A 19,429-nucleotide genomic window follows, 5' to 3' on the forward strand; every position below is an offset into this window, starting at 1 on the left:
ACTAAATCCTGATTCTCTGGACCTTCTGGAAAACTTCAATGTGTGTTTATTCACACATACACTCTCTCTCTCTCTCTCTCTCACACACATACACACACACACACACACACACACACACTCTCACACACACAAGTACACACACATATGAATTTATAGATTAGGGTCTTCTTATTTTCAAAAAGGCTTCAACTGGATTTGTCAAACCTGATATCATTTTAAAGGATTACCTTATGAACTGAACTCTGTACCTAACAAGGAGAAGGGAAAAAATAAATGAGATGAACTGCACGACCTCCATAGGCATTTTGCTTTGACCGGCTTTTATAAATCTGGCGGAATTCCGGTAAAGTCCAGGGATTGCCCTTCCCTTGTCTGCCAGAACAATTTTCTCCACTCTTCACAAAACCCTCAGTAAAGCCATTCCTTTCCACCCCATACTACATCACACATTATAAAGCCCAGATTTATGAAACCCCAAAGTATCCCAGAATGCTTTGCACAGGAGATCTGCTGTGCAAGATCTAACTTACCCAGAGGTAGCCCTGGGGCAGGGAGGTGCTGGCGGCTGAAAATCCAAGCAACGCACACTGGACCGGGTTGTGAAGGGCAGCTTGGAGCTAAAAAAAGAACAGAACAAACTCTTCCATTAACCACTGGCACATTCACCGTGGAGGCTTTCCTTATGGTAATGCATCTGTGTTTCCTGTCATTAGACTGATCCACTCTATAGCACAGTGCAGGCCATTGCATGTGGTATCTGGGGGCAACAATATCAGGACTATAAAATATAATATGCACCAGGCCCTGAAGCTGTGTGACAGCCAATCAGATCACTACCTGCATGATATTTTTCTCACCCCTGTGTCACATCTGATTCAGGTCAATTTGTAGGGCTCTGTGACAGCATGCTTCAAAAACCACAGGATGGATATTCACCTCCTCAGATTAGGAGTTTACTATTTTGGGGAACAAAAGTCAGTTTCGGAAGTTTTCCAGTTTTTGAAGTGGTTTTGTGTCATGAGAAGGGTGTTTTCTTTGTTTTCCTCAGTGGGACAGGGGCTCCTTCATATCAATGTTCATGAAAATATATGAAATTTTATTTTTCACGGTGCTCCTTTTGATACATGGATTTATTAGATTAGATTTATTAGATTTATTAGATTTTATTATTATAGTCAGTTTCAGTCTCTTCTACATCACATTCACGTTCACAGGCTCAGACTAGGTGCTAACAATTGATGTCCCTCTGTTGTGCATTTACATTTAATGATGCCTAACTTCAATGATCCATTTTACAGAGAGTCGTTTGCCGCAGCATCTATGAAGAATCGTAGTGATTTAGTCACGTACAATATCATACTTCGGACGAAACACGCTGGGCTTGGTGTCTAAGTGGGGAAACGTGAGAACTGGCTCTAGGAAAGATTTGTTTTTTTTCTGCAGGCTTTAGAGGGAAACCCAACAGTCCGCTTTAACAGTGTGGCGTTTTGAGGATGCAAAACAGGCGATGGCTCCCCACGGTTCGATAAATGGTGCTTTCAAAGGCTGCCCACTGCTGGCTCTTGAATTCAGCCGGGCTCTCCTGCTGCAGAGATGCAGGCTCTGAGCGCTAACTCCACACCGCAACGCAGAAACCCCCCCCCCCCCCCCCCCCCATCCCCCCATCCTACTGTTTATTGTGCTTCCGCGCGTCATCTTTCCAATCGTTTGGTGTGCTAATGCAGGAAAATGGCCTTCGACACGCCACGTTTCCTAAAGGATGGATGCAAGCAGGGTGCCATTAGGGGAACGTCACAGCCAGGCAGGCGTTTTTGCTCAGTGTAAAGATCCTCTGAATGGGCTGACCGGCACGGAGCCCCCTTGAGGACCAGGTGTATTTGCATAGCCTGCAGGTAGGGTTGGGGAAGGCACGGCTACGCGGCCGCCAGTGCCTGGAATCGGAAACGGAGGAACAGAGAAGAGAGCCAGCCAGCTTCTCCGAGTCCCCTGAGCTCCCAGTAAGGAATAATGGGAGTCCAGAAAGAAACAGTGTGGGGGCAGAAGCTTTAGCGAGTGGCCAGAAGTGCAGGAGCTTACCCTCTGATTCTCAGATCATAGCGTGGGTTGTGAAAGAGACACGCGATGCGAAAAGGAAAAAATGAAGACGATGCCGTCACAGTGACTCGAGGTCAGAGGCACGGGTCTCCAGATGCTGGCTAGCTAGTACATGTGGGTGCCATCCCCTCTAACTAATTCGAAAGCAGGTGCCTGCCTCTTTCCCCCTGTCTCCTTGCAGCCACGCTCACAGTTGCAGGGTTGCCATTTGACTGACTGCATAGTGATCGTCTGGGGACATTTTTGTGGAAGACAAGAGGGAAGACGTTGGCAGAGTCAAATGCTCAGCAGTGGCAACAGTGAAGCGTTTTTTAATGTTTCCCCTGCGCAAAACGAGCATCAATCACTGGTTATTTACCACACCGGCTGCCCAGCGCCTGCCACCTTACCGTGAAGCACATGCAAATACAAACACCACCAAAAATAATACTAGGCAGATGACTGCTTAAGCCCATCTGTCTGGCAGGACCTCTCTCCACCGCCCCGCCCCCAACCCAACCCCCTCAATAAACCACACACCCCAACCTTTTATTTTTAATTTCAGATTCAGAAAGCAGATGCTCTGCCTCTCTCTCTCACAATCTATTCTCCTCTGGATCTGTTTATTTTTTAACTCTCCCTATATTTTTCTCTTTCTCTATCAATCCATCCTTCTCTGCTGTTTCCTTCTCATCCTTTCTCTATGTTTATTTCCATTTCTCTCTAGATCTCTCTTTCTCTAGATCTGTTTGTCTTTCAGTCTGTTTCTCTCTCAGTCAATCCATTTATTTCCCTGTATCTCCCAATCTGTTTATTTCTCTCTCTCAACCTCTTTATCTTTCCATCTCTACCTCTTCAGTCTTTTCATTACACTTTCTCTGAATCTTTTCATTTCTTTTCCTTTCTGTTTATCTGTTTGCCTTGCTTTCTCTGTCTCTTTCCTTTTCCCTGTGATCTTTTTATCAGTCTCTCAATCTCTTTATCTCTCTCTTTCTTTTCCTCCAGTCAAATTCATTCCTTTACAACAAAAAGAATCATTGGTAATTTGGTCATTAATTCAGTGCTATAGACCAACACATATGGAGGCCCTGCAGGTTTGAAGGGAACTCTGTTTGTGGGCTCACAAGGTTTGAGGCAGTTTGTACACAGCATTCTGTGGCTTTAATTAATCGCTCTGAGACCTCTGCACTCCAGACACTGAGCGGCCTGTTTCCACAAGTGAGTACTGCCCTGCTCTGTGACAGCTCTACAGAGACTGTGCATGTCTCTGACAAGAGCTTCGTCAATGCTACAGACAAAAATAATAAGATCTAAAGTTAAATTCCAGATAAATAGTGTGTAGTGTAGTGTGTGTGTGTGTGTGTGTGTGTGTGTGGTGGGGTGGGGGAGGCTCAGTTCAAGAGTAGACTAGAGCTGAATGACAGCAGCCAATGCTGCCTTTTAATTGCATACATAGCATTTGCTCCCTTACTTGTGTATCTGTCTTGTGTCCTGTGTGCAATATTTTGTGAGTTTTTTTTCAGTTTAAGTACACAAAGCAGCAAATACATTATAATGATATACCGGTGAAAGGCATATTGAGAAATATATTGTCTATAATCTGCCAGTTAGTGCTTGTGTGAACGTAGGCAGACCAATCCAACATCACTTTACGGACACTGATGTTCAGAAAACTTGTCAACATGCATGGTGTGGAAAATGAGACCTGGCAAAATATCAAATGCTGTCTAAAAGTTCTGCCCTCAAGCATCAACACTCAGTCAAAGTCATCATTAAGTCCTTTCTTGTTCCCAGTTTACATGTATACATTTCCAGAGAGAAAAAGCAAACGGTCCAGGTGGAGAGACAGACGCACAGGTGATCAAATTAAAGTAAGATTTGTTGAGGTTGTGATAGGGCCGTCTCACAGCTGTTGGTCCCTGTGACTCTCTGGCTCCCTTGGCCTGGTTTAACCCTGTCCTTTGAGGCTTCCCCCCGCACAGCTGCTCCAGGTGCTGATTAGTCTTCCTGCAGACTGCTACAAGTGCATGCTGGGATATGGGACACACCACAGTTCTCTGTACAACATACATCCCTCCAGTCATGCTAGGCTGAGGGGAAGTGATTCCAAGCACAACTCAACTACATGGTCATCAGTGCACTCATGCCATAGACATTATTATTATTGTCACAATTATAATTAGTATTACTCATAGAAGCAGCAGAAGTTACTCCTGTATGGATGTCATCTCCATTTTTCATGTGCTTCATTAAATGCGACGAGTTTCGGGGGCAATTCAGGTTAGTCTAAGCTAGTAACTACACTATAATTGCATGTTGACAGGCCATGGCTTATTTGTTCCACACTCGAGAACGTTTTATCCGTAACCAAATAATGTTGTCAGCGATCGAAGCTCGATGCAGCCAGTGTTTATGCCCCGGGCTGCGTTTCTGCGCATCGACTGTGAAATGTACATTTCATCGTGATCAGAATTTATCTCACAACAGGAGAGAGAGATGCATGACTCAGCAATGCACACATGTGACCCCACGGCTAATGCGCCGACTGTCAGTACTTGCCCTTGAATGGGAGCTGTGGATTCCCAGTCCCCTGGGACTGTGGAAAGAACATGCATTGTGTTTTTTTGCCTGAATTTTTTCCCTCAGACTCGGACACACAGTCTGAGCTGTTGCTGCGGCAGCATTTGAACCTACCATGTTACACAACATAATTAAATAAACGACTGCTCCCCGCTGTTCCTCAGATCACTGGTGCTTTTAATAGCACTGTTCTCAGCCATCAAAGACTCGCTTGCCTTTGAAGCTCCACTCGCCAATGGCGAAAGCACAGAGATTGGCTAAATCCTTCACGTTCCATCACTTAAGATTGATCCTGTCACTTAATTGATCAACACAGCCCGGAGTTATGTTACTACAAAGAAAAAAAGACACACACACACAAGCACACACACACACACACACACAAAAACAATGTCATAACAGACAGATGGCAGGGCAGAGTTCTGTGATCCAGTTGCAGAATCCAGAACCTCGCATCCAGCTGAAGCAGAATCAGCAGGGCTCTTACACTCCACACTCTCAGAGAACAGCCCTGCACCCACTTAGATTACAGAGGGGAGCTTGTTTCTCCTCCTCTAATGACTGCCTGTCATCACAGGGCTTTTCTGACTGTTCCAGAACACAGTGCACTCTTACATACTAAAAAACATTCACAGGAAACTACTACATTCTGTGAACTGGTATTTAAATGACTTTGTGCTTTACTTTGTCAGCCAAAAGCACTGATATGATATGGATATGATAAGTCAGCCCTCCAGAAAAGACTTGCTTATCAATGGCCAAAAAAAGCAAACAAAATTCAGGTGGCTTGAACCATACACATAATGTTTTCATACATTTGGTCAGAAGAAATTCTTCCTTTGGGTTAAAGGTTGGGGGGAGGTGGTGGGAGTTCAAGTGAAACCTTTTCCTCCTTTTAATTTTCACAGCAAAATAGTAAAGGTGCTCAGGCAGACAGGGAAGTGCTCTGAATGAAAATGGTCTGATCAGGAGTGTGTTTGGTATTCCAGGACTTGCAGGGATTAGAGGAAGAAATCGGAGTGGATTAGTTAATGGATATTCAATAAATGCAGGTGAGAGAGGACAGGTATCACGGCACACTAACTGGAATGAGACTATAAGACAGAAAGGGCATCAGAGAAAGGCTTTTTCTTCCTGAGAGTTTAACTGTACAAATTGTACAAACAAAATGTTTGGACCCTGTTTAATTGTCATTTGGTGTTCCTTCACACAGATTTCAGTTCTCCAAAGATGACCTGAAAACAGTTGATGCAAAGTTGATGAAAGTTGCTGTATTTATGAGCTGCAAATGGTTTGTTCATTGAAATTCTGTGAGCAGATGGAGAGGGATGAAAGGACGAACCGCCTGCTAATCACAATTTACAGTTCTGCTTCGGATGATGAATATGTTCAGTTATTTTGAACATTGTGGAGTGAAACTTTAGACAAAAATGAGACAACACAGGGTGTGGGCAGCTAATTGGCTTCCCAGCAGTGCTTTCACGTAGGAAGAGCCCAAGGAGACAAAATCATATTTCTTTTAGTATTATTATGATTACTATTATTAATTCATTAAGCAGATGCCTTGATCCAGGGCAACTTGCATACAAGTTAAAATTGTATGTAGTATCCATTTACGCAGCTGGATTTAAACTAAAACCATTCAGTTTGCTTGCTTGAGGGTACAACAGTTGTGCTCCACCCATGAATTGAGCCTGCAAACATCTTATGTGGAGTCCAGTTACAAATATGATGTTAACCACTATACTACTCCTATAATCACTACACTACACAGCCTGCCCTATTCATTTCTTTGCCTGTTTTTCATTTCTTGAGCACAGCTGGCAAAGTCTTATTCAAATACCATTTGTTTGCCAGAATTGTATAGCTATCTCCAGAGGTTTCACTGCCCTCCAGCTAATACCACATCAGTTACTGGCAGAAAGTGAGAGAACGGCTTTACATTTTGATGATTCAAATCTTCAATGCCTTCCAAGGACACTGCATACAGGACATCGCTTTCCACCCTCATGCTCCTTTTATTTGTGGTGTAGTGTATTTTGGTGTTATTTTGGCGAGGACGAGGCGCCTGCTCAGCACAGTTCAATTCTCACAGGACACTTGGGCGTCCTAGCTGCCGTACGCACAGCTAACATTACGACTCAAGCTTGCTTTTGACAGGTGCACTGCCATCCCGGGGACTGAGGAGCTGGACATAGGGTGCAAGCTAGGAGTCGTTCGGGGCAGGCACACAAGCGGGCCAAGCACGCTGTGGGACGGGCACTCCATGGCCACCTCCAGGATGAGCTTCTGCATGACACAGCGGCGGGGGACCTGGCGCTAAATGAAGGCTTAAATTCTCTCGCTGAGATTACAGGAGCGAGAACAAAGGGTTAGCGCCCCTGACAGTGCCAAAAACAAGAGTGCCCTACCTTCTGCCCGGGATCCAGAGAGCCTGCTGTGACACACACCCCACTCAGTGCTACCTCCTATCTGCCCAGCACATCCACGAGCTGCAGTGCACTGCCCTGTCTGTTCTTAATGATAATCACACACAAGGGCTTTTTTTCTTCAACAAGAAATAATAACCATTTCGCTGCACCTCTATCAAGAAAGATCTACACATGCAGAGACTGCCCCAGGTCCGTGCTGTTTATAAAAACGGACAAAAGACTGACAGGGTAATTAACTGAGAGGAACAAAAGGAGAGGACATGCAAACAAAGGAAGTATTGCAGTGACACAGAGCAAGGCAACAGAGATATCAGGGGGGATGTGGACATTTTTTTCAATTAATACAGTCTCCTCTCGCTGTGTGGGTGAGGGTGGAGGGTCTGAGTTGGCAGGGGCAGTAATTCCAGTGACGCATTTACTGTAGCTGGAGTAATGTTTATGCTGTAGTGCATGTGAGTTGTGAGTGAGTGCATTATCCCTCCAAGAACAAAAAGAAAGGAAGTGCGGGGCTGGGAAGACTCACTTCGCCCGCACTTCCTGCGCCACTTATTACCACGGCTGCAGACTCACTGTGGTTGAGGTGTCAGAGCGGGGTGAAGATGACTTCCAGTAATTATCACGTAACTGTCAAAAAGACAGATCGGCCTCTGCAGATGACCACACGGGCCGGCAGTGCGACACCAACAGACATGCCATCTGAATGCAAAGGACACACTGCCCTCTACTGACTGGAAGAGTGAAAGGGAGAAAGACGTGAACTGAAGATGAAAGAATCTCGGCGCAAGACTGAGCCGCATAGATTAAGACAGATTTAATATTGCCACAATGAGAGGTTTGATTCCCCAGCAACATGCAAAGCTGTGGTGTTAATGCTTTACTTCACGTTAATGAGGTATTATTGAATGTTCCCTCAGAAGAAATGCCCATGGAAACGACATCTGTTATGCTAAAATACTCATTTTCGTAAAGTTGTTGTTAAGAAACTAGGCTCGTGACCAGAAGGTTGCAGGTTGAAGTCCCACTGGATAATGCCACTGTACCCCTGAGCACAGTGTTTAAGATGAATTGCTTCAGTAAATATCCAGCTGCATAAATGTATAAAATGTAAAACAAAATGTAAGCTGCGTAACCGCCTTGGATAAGGGCATCTGACAAGCAAATAAATAATAGATTTTATCATGAGGATTAGAGTCCTTGCTGTTTTGAAAGTTTCAGTTATCTGCATTATGAGCACAACCAACATGGATGGCACAAACGGCAAACACAGACATTCTATGACAAACATCCATTAAGGTCCACTGTTCCTTCTGTCCTCCATCTAGGAGGTTATCAGTAGTAACAAGAGGTTCCAGTCTTGTCTGTGTTCCTATGCAGACTATGTATGTTCTGTTTTAGACCACGCCCCTTCAAGAATGTTCATAATAAGCCAGCAAATCAAAACACTTGCAGCTTAAACAGTTACAGTGACAGAACTTTCAATGTAGAAAGCACCAGGCTGATTATCTAGCCCATACTGTACATTAAAAATCTGTGTTACCAATGCACTTGTTTGCTAATTTCATAGCTCATACATTTTCCTTTATTGCTGCATACACCTTAATCTAATTACACCGCAGTGCCATGGCAAATCAACATTCACCTCTAGAGTCATCAGAAAAAACTCTCATGCCTGGAGGACAGATCAAAGTCTCCCAGAATTAAGGGGACTTTTTCAATGACTCATTACCAAAGTCAGGGCACTCTTTGCAAGATAAGGGGGCACAGTGGGACTTCTCCTCTGTTTTAATAAACCTTGATGACATCACGATGAACTACTCTCCTGAAACCAAGACACTTTCGATGTGGGAAATCCAGGTCACATCCCAGGGGCAGGCCACTCCATTATCTGCAGCAGAGCTTAAGAGCATGCCAGCAACTCTGTTAGGGAGGGTCCCTGCATTCGCCTCCGGGAGAGGCTCAGAGGTGATTATGAGTTTGTCAGGACAGAGGTGGATTCCTCGGCCCCCACTCTCTTGCCCTTTGAAGGGTCGCATGCTGCACTTCCAGAATAAAATCCGCTGTGCATCTGCTAATCTTCCATCAGACTGCATTACGGCGCTCTGATACGCTTGAAGTCTTTCCCTTGGTGAGAGGCATGTTTACAGCCCTCTGGGAAGAAACAAGGAGGTGTGCTGACTTAAAGAAAATCTCGATCACTGTGCAGATTCAGCTGCGGATCACTAAGATGCCGGGGACCAGCTTTCACAAGGCTCTAAATACTCGCATTTGCAGCAGGTATGGCCTCCCTTGTGATGCAGGTGTAGGTGCATGTGTTATGAGAAATCATACCCAGTTGCCATTGGAAACAAAAGGAAATGTGTGGGTTGGCAACTAAGACCATGAACATTAAACTGTGCTGAAAACTTTGCCTGTCTTCTTACTGCAAATACACATCACGTATGACAGAGGACATGGTGCTGGGACAATCCGTGCTGGAACTGTACACAGTCTAGCCTTTTTTGACAGCTGTGAGTATCACATATGTGAAGTGTTTGTGTGTATGAGTGTGTGTGTGTGTGTGTGGGTGTGGGTGTGTGTGTGTGTGTATGTGTGTGTGTGGGTGTGTGTGTGTGTGTGTGTGTGTGTGTGGGGGGTTCAGTGCTGAGGATAGCGATTTGACATTGAGGACTGAGAACTGTATGAATGACTGTAAGGGGTGTTAGCAACAGGTCTGAAAAACTCTGCTCAGGGGTCATAAGAAGAGAAAGAGTCTAACTAATATATTATCGCATGTGCCATAATCTGCATTACCAGAATCCCCTTCACCCCAGGAAGCCTGTGAACTCTTGGCAAACCCCTGGGGAAGTCTCTTTGAGCCTGCTGCCTCTTGACAAATGACAATATGTGCTAGGTAATTAGTGAAGAAAGGACAGACCGGGGCATTCTAAATGAAGACCTCTTTAATCTATCCTGTCTGAGTTCTGAAGCTCCTCTGAGATTGCAGAGGCTGTGACTTTAACAACCAGTGGAGTAAAGCCTCAGTAAATATGCAGAAATAGGGCCGAGGGGAACGCTAAGTGTTATTCGCGTGAATGTGGGCACGCTCCCTGCTGTTTGTTTGTGAGTGCCAGAGGGGTATTTCTGGAACACATAGAGGGAGCTCGGTGCCCAGAGAAAAATGCACTGGGGAAAACTTTTTTTTCTGAGTGCTGGCATCTCCTCCTCAACAGCCTGAGAAGTGGATGAGGGCACTCCAAATGTATCTCTCTGTTTTCCTTCCTTCCTTCCTTCCACTCTCCTCAGAAGTATCAGTGTCCTGTACAGATGTCTGCCTTCCGGCTCAGGTTCAAATCCTTGTGTCAGGCATCCTAGAACACTCAGATGAGTCCCCATTGTTCCAGAACTTTGCCATCTCCGAGAAAAACACCATGCTGACCCCCTACCTGCAGCTACTAAAAAATGGAGGAGCTGTTGAGCACAAATACACATTCTGCCAGGATGCCATAGAGTAGACCAACTGTACACCTACTGACTCTTCCTGTACAACATCCCCAGAACACACAACCCATTTCTCAGCAGCTACTCCACACAGTAACTGCTATATGTTCTCCTATTCCTTCGATTCCTATTCCCTCTGGACAGGCCTTTCTGTCAGCTCTGTCTGACCCCTCTGAATCAACAAACCCTGTGCTGCCCTCTGCTGGTCTTCCATTTTCCTAGCACCTCCCATGCTACCTCATGTTCATGTGTTGCCAATAGCTACCAAGTACTGTCCAAACCAGATTCAAAATTCTGGTATCCACAAAACACACCCTAAACTGCACTTCCTCTCCATACCATCAAATCATTCATCAAATATTTCATCTTTGCCTGGGCTTATCCCATGCTTCTCTAACACTGACTGCATGTAAGCCCCTTCCCTCCAAAGCCTCATTGGTCTATTCTCGTTCTCTTCCCTGGCTCCTCTTTGATGGACTGAGCTACCCACCAGCATCAGTAAAGCAGAATTATTTATCATCACCTCTTCTGTTCTAATGGCTTACCTCTTTAGACTGTACCATGGGCTCCCCCAAAGAGGAACTGTCCAGAAATTGTAAATTTAAATTGAAAAAAGGGCACTGTGAATCTTCCATGCATTAACCATTTATTTGTTTGGGTAACATTATTTACCTTAAGGGTTTAGCAGGTTAAACCAGCTGAATTGTTTTTGTACCTGTGACAATGTAGCACTGTGGTACTAGCACTGTGGTACTAGATGGTACTTTGTACATTTGTATTTAGCTCAATTGTATTTTGTACAGTACATTGCATTATCCTCCCTGCTATGTTAGCTGTCCCGGAAAAGGCTGCCTTATGAATAATAAGAAGCAGATAAGAAGATCGCAATTACTTTGAAGCAATGTTTAAACTCACAGAAGGGAGATTTGACAGTTTGCAGGCTCAAAGTTTCACAAACACTACATCAACATCAACAGGTGCAGCAGAAACAGAATTTTTAGCATGGTCTTTTTGATCTCCCCTATCTCATGTGCAAACTGTCTTAGATCTAAAATGATGAAATATACCTGACGCAGATGACACTGTTTATAATGTTACAACATTTGCTTTGCAGAAGCCTTTGTCCAGGGTAACAAACACAGTTTACATTTTACTTTTTTCCCCATTTACACAGCAGGTGCTTTTCTCATAAATACAACAGTCTCACCTCATCTGGAATTCAAAACCTTCTTGTACTCCAACCACTATGCCACATTGATGCCCTTTTTAATAATGGCTTCATGCTGTAAATTCTTCGGAAAGTTATAGACAAAACCCTCACCCAAGGCAGTTAGGAGTAGACCCCACCGTGTTCTTTATCACAAGAAATGTCACTCCTCTGACTCATTTCCTACAACAGCCTCTCCCCCTTTCTCTCCCCCTCTCTCTCTCAGACAGCAGAGGAGAAACAGCAGGGCTCCCTCCCTCAACTGCCCGTACGTGCAAGGGAGATGGGAGAGATTGGGAGCAGGGAGTCAGGCAGTCAGCGAGGGAGTGGACATAATTCAATCCGTCCCTGCAGTTAACGTCTAAGAGCATGCCATGTCCTTTCCGTGAGTAGCAGGGAGCTGCCGCTGATGGGTCCGTGAGCTGATGGGCATGCACAGCACATACAACTGAGCCCATAACTGTCTTCTGTGTAGTACTGAGGTAAAAGCAGGCAAGACTGACCTTGGATTAGGAACCCATCTTGCGACTAATTGAGCATGTTCGTTCAAAAGGAGCAAACGTCTCTGAAATGTGACGTGGGTAAAATACAAATAATACAAAATAATAGTAATGCCATCCAAACCATTTTCCTCTGGTCTGTCACCCAGTACTTCAAAGAGCTGGAGATGGAATCCCTTTAAGGATTAAAAGCACCCTTCCATAAACAGGGGCTTATTTTTTCCTGTAATGTTCTATAAAGGGACTGGGAAAATGTATGCCAGAAATCTGTGCTGCTCCAGTTTTATATGAGGTGGACAGTCTGCTCAGAGGCACATGCATGCAGAAAAGCAGCGGCTGAGTAGCTTTTACATGTGAAAATACAATATTTCTCACATCAATATAATCTGTCATTAATGCAAAGAAATACAGTCAATGAATGTTAGTAATGGGAGTGTGAAGCTTCATAATCTCCCGACTGAGTGGACTCACAAACTTGAATGAATCATAGTGTTTTTCTATGGCAGGCAAAGCCTCTGGCTTAGTTCATTTGAGCCAGTGATTGACAACATATGGTAGCTCCGTCCATTACGGTGTGCATGAAGCTTCACCCTCCCATTACCAGTGAATAAGAAACAGGGACATCAGACTCCAGACTTCCAGACACTCTTTTAACTGCTGCAGACCACTTTCCTTCCCCAATTGTTGCAGGTCAGCTTCTTTCCCAGCCTCCCTCTGAATGATGATGACCTCACCCCGTCGATGGGATCTGACTACTCCCTGAGGCTCTCACAAAGGTAGTTAAAGGCTTACCTTACTTAGCTCATCTCAAAAAGCTGACTTTCTCAGTTTTGAGAAACTAGTTTATTTTTCTGAAAAGGTTCTTTCTATAAGGCAAAATATTCTATCTCAGCTTTCCTGTTCAACATTGAACCAATTCTTTGTCTTAATCCTGAAGTTCACAAAGGAAAGAAATTCTGAACGTTATGTAGTGCCATTTCTCCTAGGGGACGCCCAACAGTTACAATTATTTACTATTGACATGCAAGCAAAAGTGTCAGAGAAGTAGTACTCACAATTATAAGATTCAATATGATAATTATAGTAATATTCCTCAGTGTAGCTTGTAACAGTAGCTTGCATGCTGGCCAGCATCAATTTTGAAGGAACAACATGTTATTAAATGTATATCTTTTAAGTACAAGTCAATACTACAGTAAGACAAAGCAAAAAGCAAAAAGGACACTATGTTCTTTTTGGGTTTTCAGAGTGTCTGACAAGTGTTTACCAGCTCTGGCTGGAAATTTACAGAAGGTCATAGGATATCTCAGAGTCCAATTGTCTCGTATAATTTTGTTTTGTTCCTGGTGGAGTCTGTGAGTTTTGAGTTTATTCCCTTATTGATATTTCTCCTCTAGTCCTTCTGGCATCTCCATGGTAGCAAAGAAAAACATCCTCAGGGGCAAGACAACTGTGGTCTGCAGCCTGTGGGTGTAATCTAGGGTAAAAGTCAACATAATAGAAATGATGGGAATTGGAGTGGTCTCAGAGTACCACTCTGAGTTATATAAGCATTATTGCATCAATAACTTGAGTTTTCTTTTGCCAAACAAGAAGGATGCAAGTTTGATGATTTTTCTTTTCATTGCTTTAATGCTGAGAAGGGCATTTTCGGGGTATGAAACACTATGTTATTAAGACACTGGTTTTCATTTTTCTCTCTAGCTCTCTTTTCCAGTAGCTGCAGCCTATTTTACATTGTTAAGTGTAATTTGTTAAAAACCCAGTCATATTGAACAAATTGCTTTGCATGAAGTGTAACTCTGGTTCATTTATTTACTACTCTATTATGCTACTGTTTATTGTTCTAAATCTAGGTTATCCATGTAAAAGGGTCTACATTTATATTCTGCATCTGTGCTGTACATGCAGATGGGTCTTACATGCGTAAATTGTACATACATTTATGTAATAAAACATACTTCCTTCAGTTCTTACATAGCACTACATGCCTATAGCCCGTATCCTTTTTGTGGGGTCACTAATCTATTTTAACCAATAGACACATTCCTTTTCAACTGCTTTTGACAACCTGTCTCTCAATTGAGGATGAGTCTCTTAAGCGTGGAAAAAGTCTGCTGCTTTTTCAAACACTGTTTATTGAAAATGTGCAGAGTTCTTTACACAAATGAAAAACAAATTTTCATACCCTGATGATGTTTATTTTTGCTCTAAATACCTTGCTGGAAATTATGTGTTCAAATTAAAGGCTGCATATTTTCCTCCATTTATTTAAATAGGTAGTAAGTGTAGTGTTATGAAGATGTGCAGCATTCTGATTCATCATCTGCTTATGCTCTAACTCTCAGCACATTGTTTCTTTCATCTTCTAATCCAGAGGAGAAAGGAAGCTCCTCTGTGTGTCCAGAAAATCCCTCAGGAACAGGCAAATTGTGCCTGGTGTGCTAAGAGGTAGGGGGTTAGCCTGGCAGTACTGAGCACACTCAACAGAGTTCTGACAATTGTTATATCTACTGCCTAAGTAGTGCACCTACCAGCAGTTGCCTTTTCCAACAAATTGCATACAGAGACCCTAAAGGTGAACAGGTAGTGTTTTTTTGTCAGTGCTATCTTAGACCTTTATTTCTATTGGCTTCTTGGAAGTGGCTTCTGCAAAGTCGTCTATAGCCCTGTCTAATTTTTTTTTTTTTTTTCACATCAACTCATGTGCGTAGCCAGGCTGCCAAGCTGTGAGGAGATTCTCTGCAGCCTGCCATTGACAGGGTTAGGAAAGCACTGAGCTGCTAACCACAGCTCACTCAACACAAGGAAATTTAAGCTTCTCCCTTTAATACTCAGGTTGTGTTCACACATGCATTTGTGAATCAAAGGGAGGGCTGCTTCCTCTCACTTCACCGCATTCTTTGAACCTCAAAGCGTAGTGCGCGGCACGTGGAAAAGGAGAAGGCCACTTTGCTTCAAAAGGTGGTTTTCCATTCAAATGCTAGGCTTTGTATCCTGTGCTGGCCTTGCCTCTGTCCCCACCTCAGCATAGTGGCCGTCTGAGTCTAGTGGCATATAAGAAACCTGCAGCATCAATAAAAAGGAGGACACCTTTTCAACGCTGTCCTTACCTATGTATTGATGGTTACATGTATCGTACATGTGCTCAAAGAAAATAATTCTTTTCTAAACTTAGATTAAGAAAAGGACAAAAGACAAAAACAACTCCATACTATAAAAACACTGTGGCAAAAGGCAATAAATACACTGTGACTCAGACACAGGGCCTCTTCAGGCAAACACTGGAATGTGGGAGAACAGCACAACAATCAGTCACTGCCTGCACTGTCACTGAATGCTGCCTGCGTCTGTACTGTTGAGTAATACAGAGTAAAAACTCGCCCCTTGCTGTTACCATCAGAGTACAAGGAAAGCCACAAATGTATTATATGGTATACTTCATGCCATCTCAAAATGATTCTTGCATGGAATTATTCACTTCCAACTCTTAATCCAACATCTGGTTGCTCCCCCATGAAAAGTATAGGAGGTGAGTGGAGATATCAACATGACATCTTGCCAAGTCATTGACCATTGTTCCTTCTGCCATCTCTTTCTTCTCTGAATTCTACCACATCTACGCTATAGTGCTATGTTTTGAGTTTGAGCTACAACAGCTAAAGCTTTCAAAAAGGGCCATTACATGCACTGGTATTAGATGTATGCGGGCATGGCATAGAGGGGCGTTTTAGGAGACAATATCTGTGCTCAGCCTGACAGAGGCCAGGGGTTTCTCTACTTTAGATGCATTTAGCAGTTCATTCTATTTCACCAAACAGGTGGAGCCTGCAGGCTAATGAAACCAGTGAGTTCAGGACCCAAGAGCAGCAGAGTTAATCGTGTCTGGAATGCTGAGGGTGACGACGGGAGAAAAGGAGAGCTTTGCACCACTAATAGGCCCTTGCCTTCTCCCGCTAACAACTGCCTGAGACGAGCCCTCAGAGCCATCTACCCGCTTCGCATCACTTCCTGTTAGTCGAGCTGTGCGCCTTTTTTTTTTTTTTGATTTGGTAACACTTGTGACACTCAAGCATCCCCTGATCAATAAGATCATGACTTTATAGCATCACTTTATAGCATCACTGGCTGCCATGGTGATTTGGAATCTCTGACCTGTGCACACAAAGCACTCTGTACTCATATAGTTTTTGCACATTTAAATCATATAACTTACCCGGTATATTTTTCCGACTGACTCACAAAGCCTTTTCAACTCGTCTCACTTGTGTTTACTGTTTGATCTATGAGTAGTTTCATGCTTATTTTTCCAGTCAGCTCAAAAGAGGAAAGACCTCTTTCACCTTGTAACAGAATTCTGCAATTACTGCTACATACGACTGAGGTTATCTTCTTTTGTTAATCTGCAATACTGTATTGATTTCCCAAAGCAGAAAATGACACTGTTTGAATGTGAATTTACGTTATATGAAAGATGCAAGCATCGAAAAACATAACAGAAATCCCTTAATTCTTTGGTCAGATTTGTTGACGGATTACTGAAGGACAGGGGGGACCTGCATTGGCCTTTAGGCAACTAATGAAACATTGATGTTATTTGTGTGTTTCTATAACATGTCTTCACTGCCAGGAATGTTTGGACAATTGGAAAGACACAGACATGATGTCGTGAAAGACAGACTTGACTTGCTGTCACTCAAAATAAGATGGACACAAACCATGTTACTCAAAGTAAAACAGACATAGGTACACCATAACTCACCTTCTGCTCTTGGGCCTTTGTGGAGAACACAGGAACACGGCAAGCGAGTAGTGGACACCAGAACGGAGCTTTAGTCTTCCCATCATCCTCTGCGCAAAACCAGCCTGGCATGTTCTCTTCCCCTGAGCACATGGTGACAATGCAGAAAAGACTCAGTCGCAAAACTCCCTGCGCAAATCGGGTGATGTTAAGGTTGTATTAGTAAGATTCAAGCCTTTATTGTGGCTAAACATACAGGTAAAAATACACCTGATTTTTAATGCAGTATAATTAAAATACTGTATATTATGGCCATTGATAGAAGTCACTGTATAACTTCCAGCCATCTATGGAAAACACAGTATGGTGCAATGTAATAAGATTTTTTTTTTAATACAGCATAAACAACTAATTTCTGTGCTGTTCAGTGGGTTTCAACAATTGGGACTCCTCTTGCCTCCTTAAGGAGGCACCTCTGGGTTTCATTATTGTGGGTTAAGTCATTCTTAAAGCAGCAACAAGTGTTCCTCTTTGTCAAATAAATTTAAAATCTGAATACTTTTTCTCTGCTCTGTAAAAGCAGGTCATGACTGACAAAAGCACACACAATTAAAAAGCTTGCTTGACTTTATCCCCCATGTCTCAAAAATATTAAAAAGTGATGCAGGTAAACATATTGTATATGTATTTTGTTTTTGTTATTGTTGTTTGATATTATTGTTCAGAGGATCCACAACTTACAAAGAACAGTTAGTCTTAGGGGAAAATAAGAATACTTCTAACAACTGCTCTCATAAAATATTTCAGACAGATTACAGATGACAAAGTGGTAACTGGCACAGAATTTTGGCACAAATAATTTTGATGTAGAACATCACCCCAAACAAGGTTATATTATTATTACTGGCATTATTATTATTAGTAGTAGTATTAGTAGTAGTAGTAGTATTGCTACTGTCGTTATCGTTCATAATGGTAGTCGCATGCTTTTATGTAGCCCCTTATCCTACAGAATATATTATTTGGTTCAGCTACACTGATAAGGCTTTATCTCCTGATAAAAAATAACAAACCTGAGAAAATCTTTTACCTGGTCCTTAGAACTACAAACCTGAAACACAAAGTCTTATGCCCTGAAAAACTCATCCAAAATTCATAACTTTGGGTGATATTTTCAGAGTGTGGTCCTCTGAAACTGCACACAGCTCAACCAGCCATTTACCTTCTTTCAGAAATAATCATTCATTATTCAGTCTTCACTAGGTAGCCATGCAAAATATTTTTGCAGCATTGCATTGTCCTAACCCTTTATAATGGTTTAATTCAAGCAGAGAGAGCTAAATTATTAAAAACAGCCTCTAGACAATTCCTAGCTAATGAATAGTGTTTGAAAATGAAAACCATTTTGGTTCATATGGATATTCTGAAGGATTATTAGTTAAAAACCCTGCCTTCAGTGCTTTGCATTAAAGTACACAGAGATCTAACACTGTCCTCTTTTATGGTATTATAGCAATTAAAAACAAAAATATGCTTTCTTAACCTCATCCAACTAGATTGCTAGTTCCAACAGAGAGCCACTCTTGCTTACACTGTATCTTACATATGCGTTACAAGGCTCTTGCTTTGTGCCTGATCACTCCTTGATGTGCTTAAAAAATAATACGCCAAACATTTTCAACCAGTGCACAGGTCAAGAACAATCTGTGTCCTTACTGTTTGCACCATGATAAATTTTTGAATTCCTGAACATGGCTGTCTGGAACTGTAGTGATTATATCCAAAGAGGATATGAGGGGAAAAAAAAAACTTCTCTTTATTTGAAGCGTAGCGCTTGACATTTAGGACTTATTGGCAGTAGGCTCGTAGCCTTTGAACGCATTAATGATGAGAAATAATGGCATTCATGCCCCTGGAACAGACAGCAGACGCACTGATGCGAAAGACACATCCCACCCCCCCCAAAACCCACAGTCTCGCCACATTATCAGTCTATCACAAATGAATCAGGTATAACAAGCTCTGCGGGCACAAGGATACAGCGCCCTGCAGCACCCTGCTTTAAGGCACCGGCAACAAACACAGATTACCAATAAAGTGCCCGTTACTCGCTTCAGTGGCGAGCAGCACAGGGAAACTACTGCAAGGGCGCTTTGACTGACCTTTGAAGTCAGAGTGAGGACAAAGTGAAACCTGCATGGTGATTCTGCGGTTACCAAGCCACACCCCCCCCCACACACAACCCAACACTCCACCTTTTGGAAGACTGGCACACACAGCTCCACACCGCTATGTGAGGAGGTTCCTAGGGTCAGGCTCCAACAAATCTCTCCATCAGACTCAGAGTCCTCTTCACGCACACACCCTCAATAAGGAAGACACATGAGACATCAGTGGCATGGGTGGCTTCACTGCTTGT

General features: G+C 43.1%; 1 protein-coding gene across 4 annotated transcripts in view; it reads right to left on the reverse strand.

Moving 5' to 3' along the window:
* Nucleotides 1–19,429, reverse strand: part of arhgef10lb (Rho guanine nucleotide exchange factor (GEF) 10-like b) — a 91,414-nt gene that overhangs the window by 18,703 nt on the left and 53,282 nt on the right. For all 4 annotated transcript variants that reach the window (XM_036532780.1, XM_036532779.1, XM_036532778.1 and 1 more), the window contains 2 exons: nt 17,032–17,153; nt 531–617 (listed from right to left, as the gene is read on the reverse strand). In XM_036532780.1, coding sequence (XP_036388673.1) covers nt 531–617; nt 17,032–17,153 — 209 coding nt within the window. The remainder of the gene's footprint in view (nt 1–530; nt 618–17,031; nt 17,154–19,429) is intronic.

Source organism: Megalops cyprinoides, chromosome 7 (genome assembly GCF_013368585.1).
Source record: "Megalops cyprinoides isolate fMegCyp1 chromosome 7, fMegCyp1.pri, whole genome shotgun sequence".
Lineage (NCBI taxonomy): Eukaryota > Metazoa > Chordata > Actinopteri > Elopiformes > Megalopidae > Megalops > Megalops cyprinoides.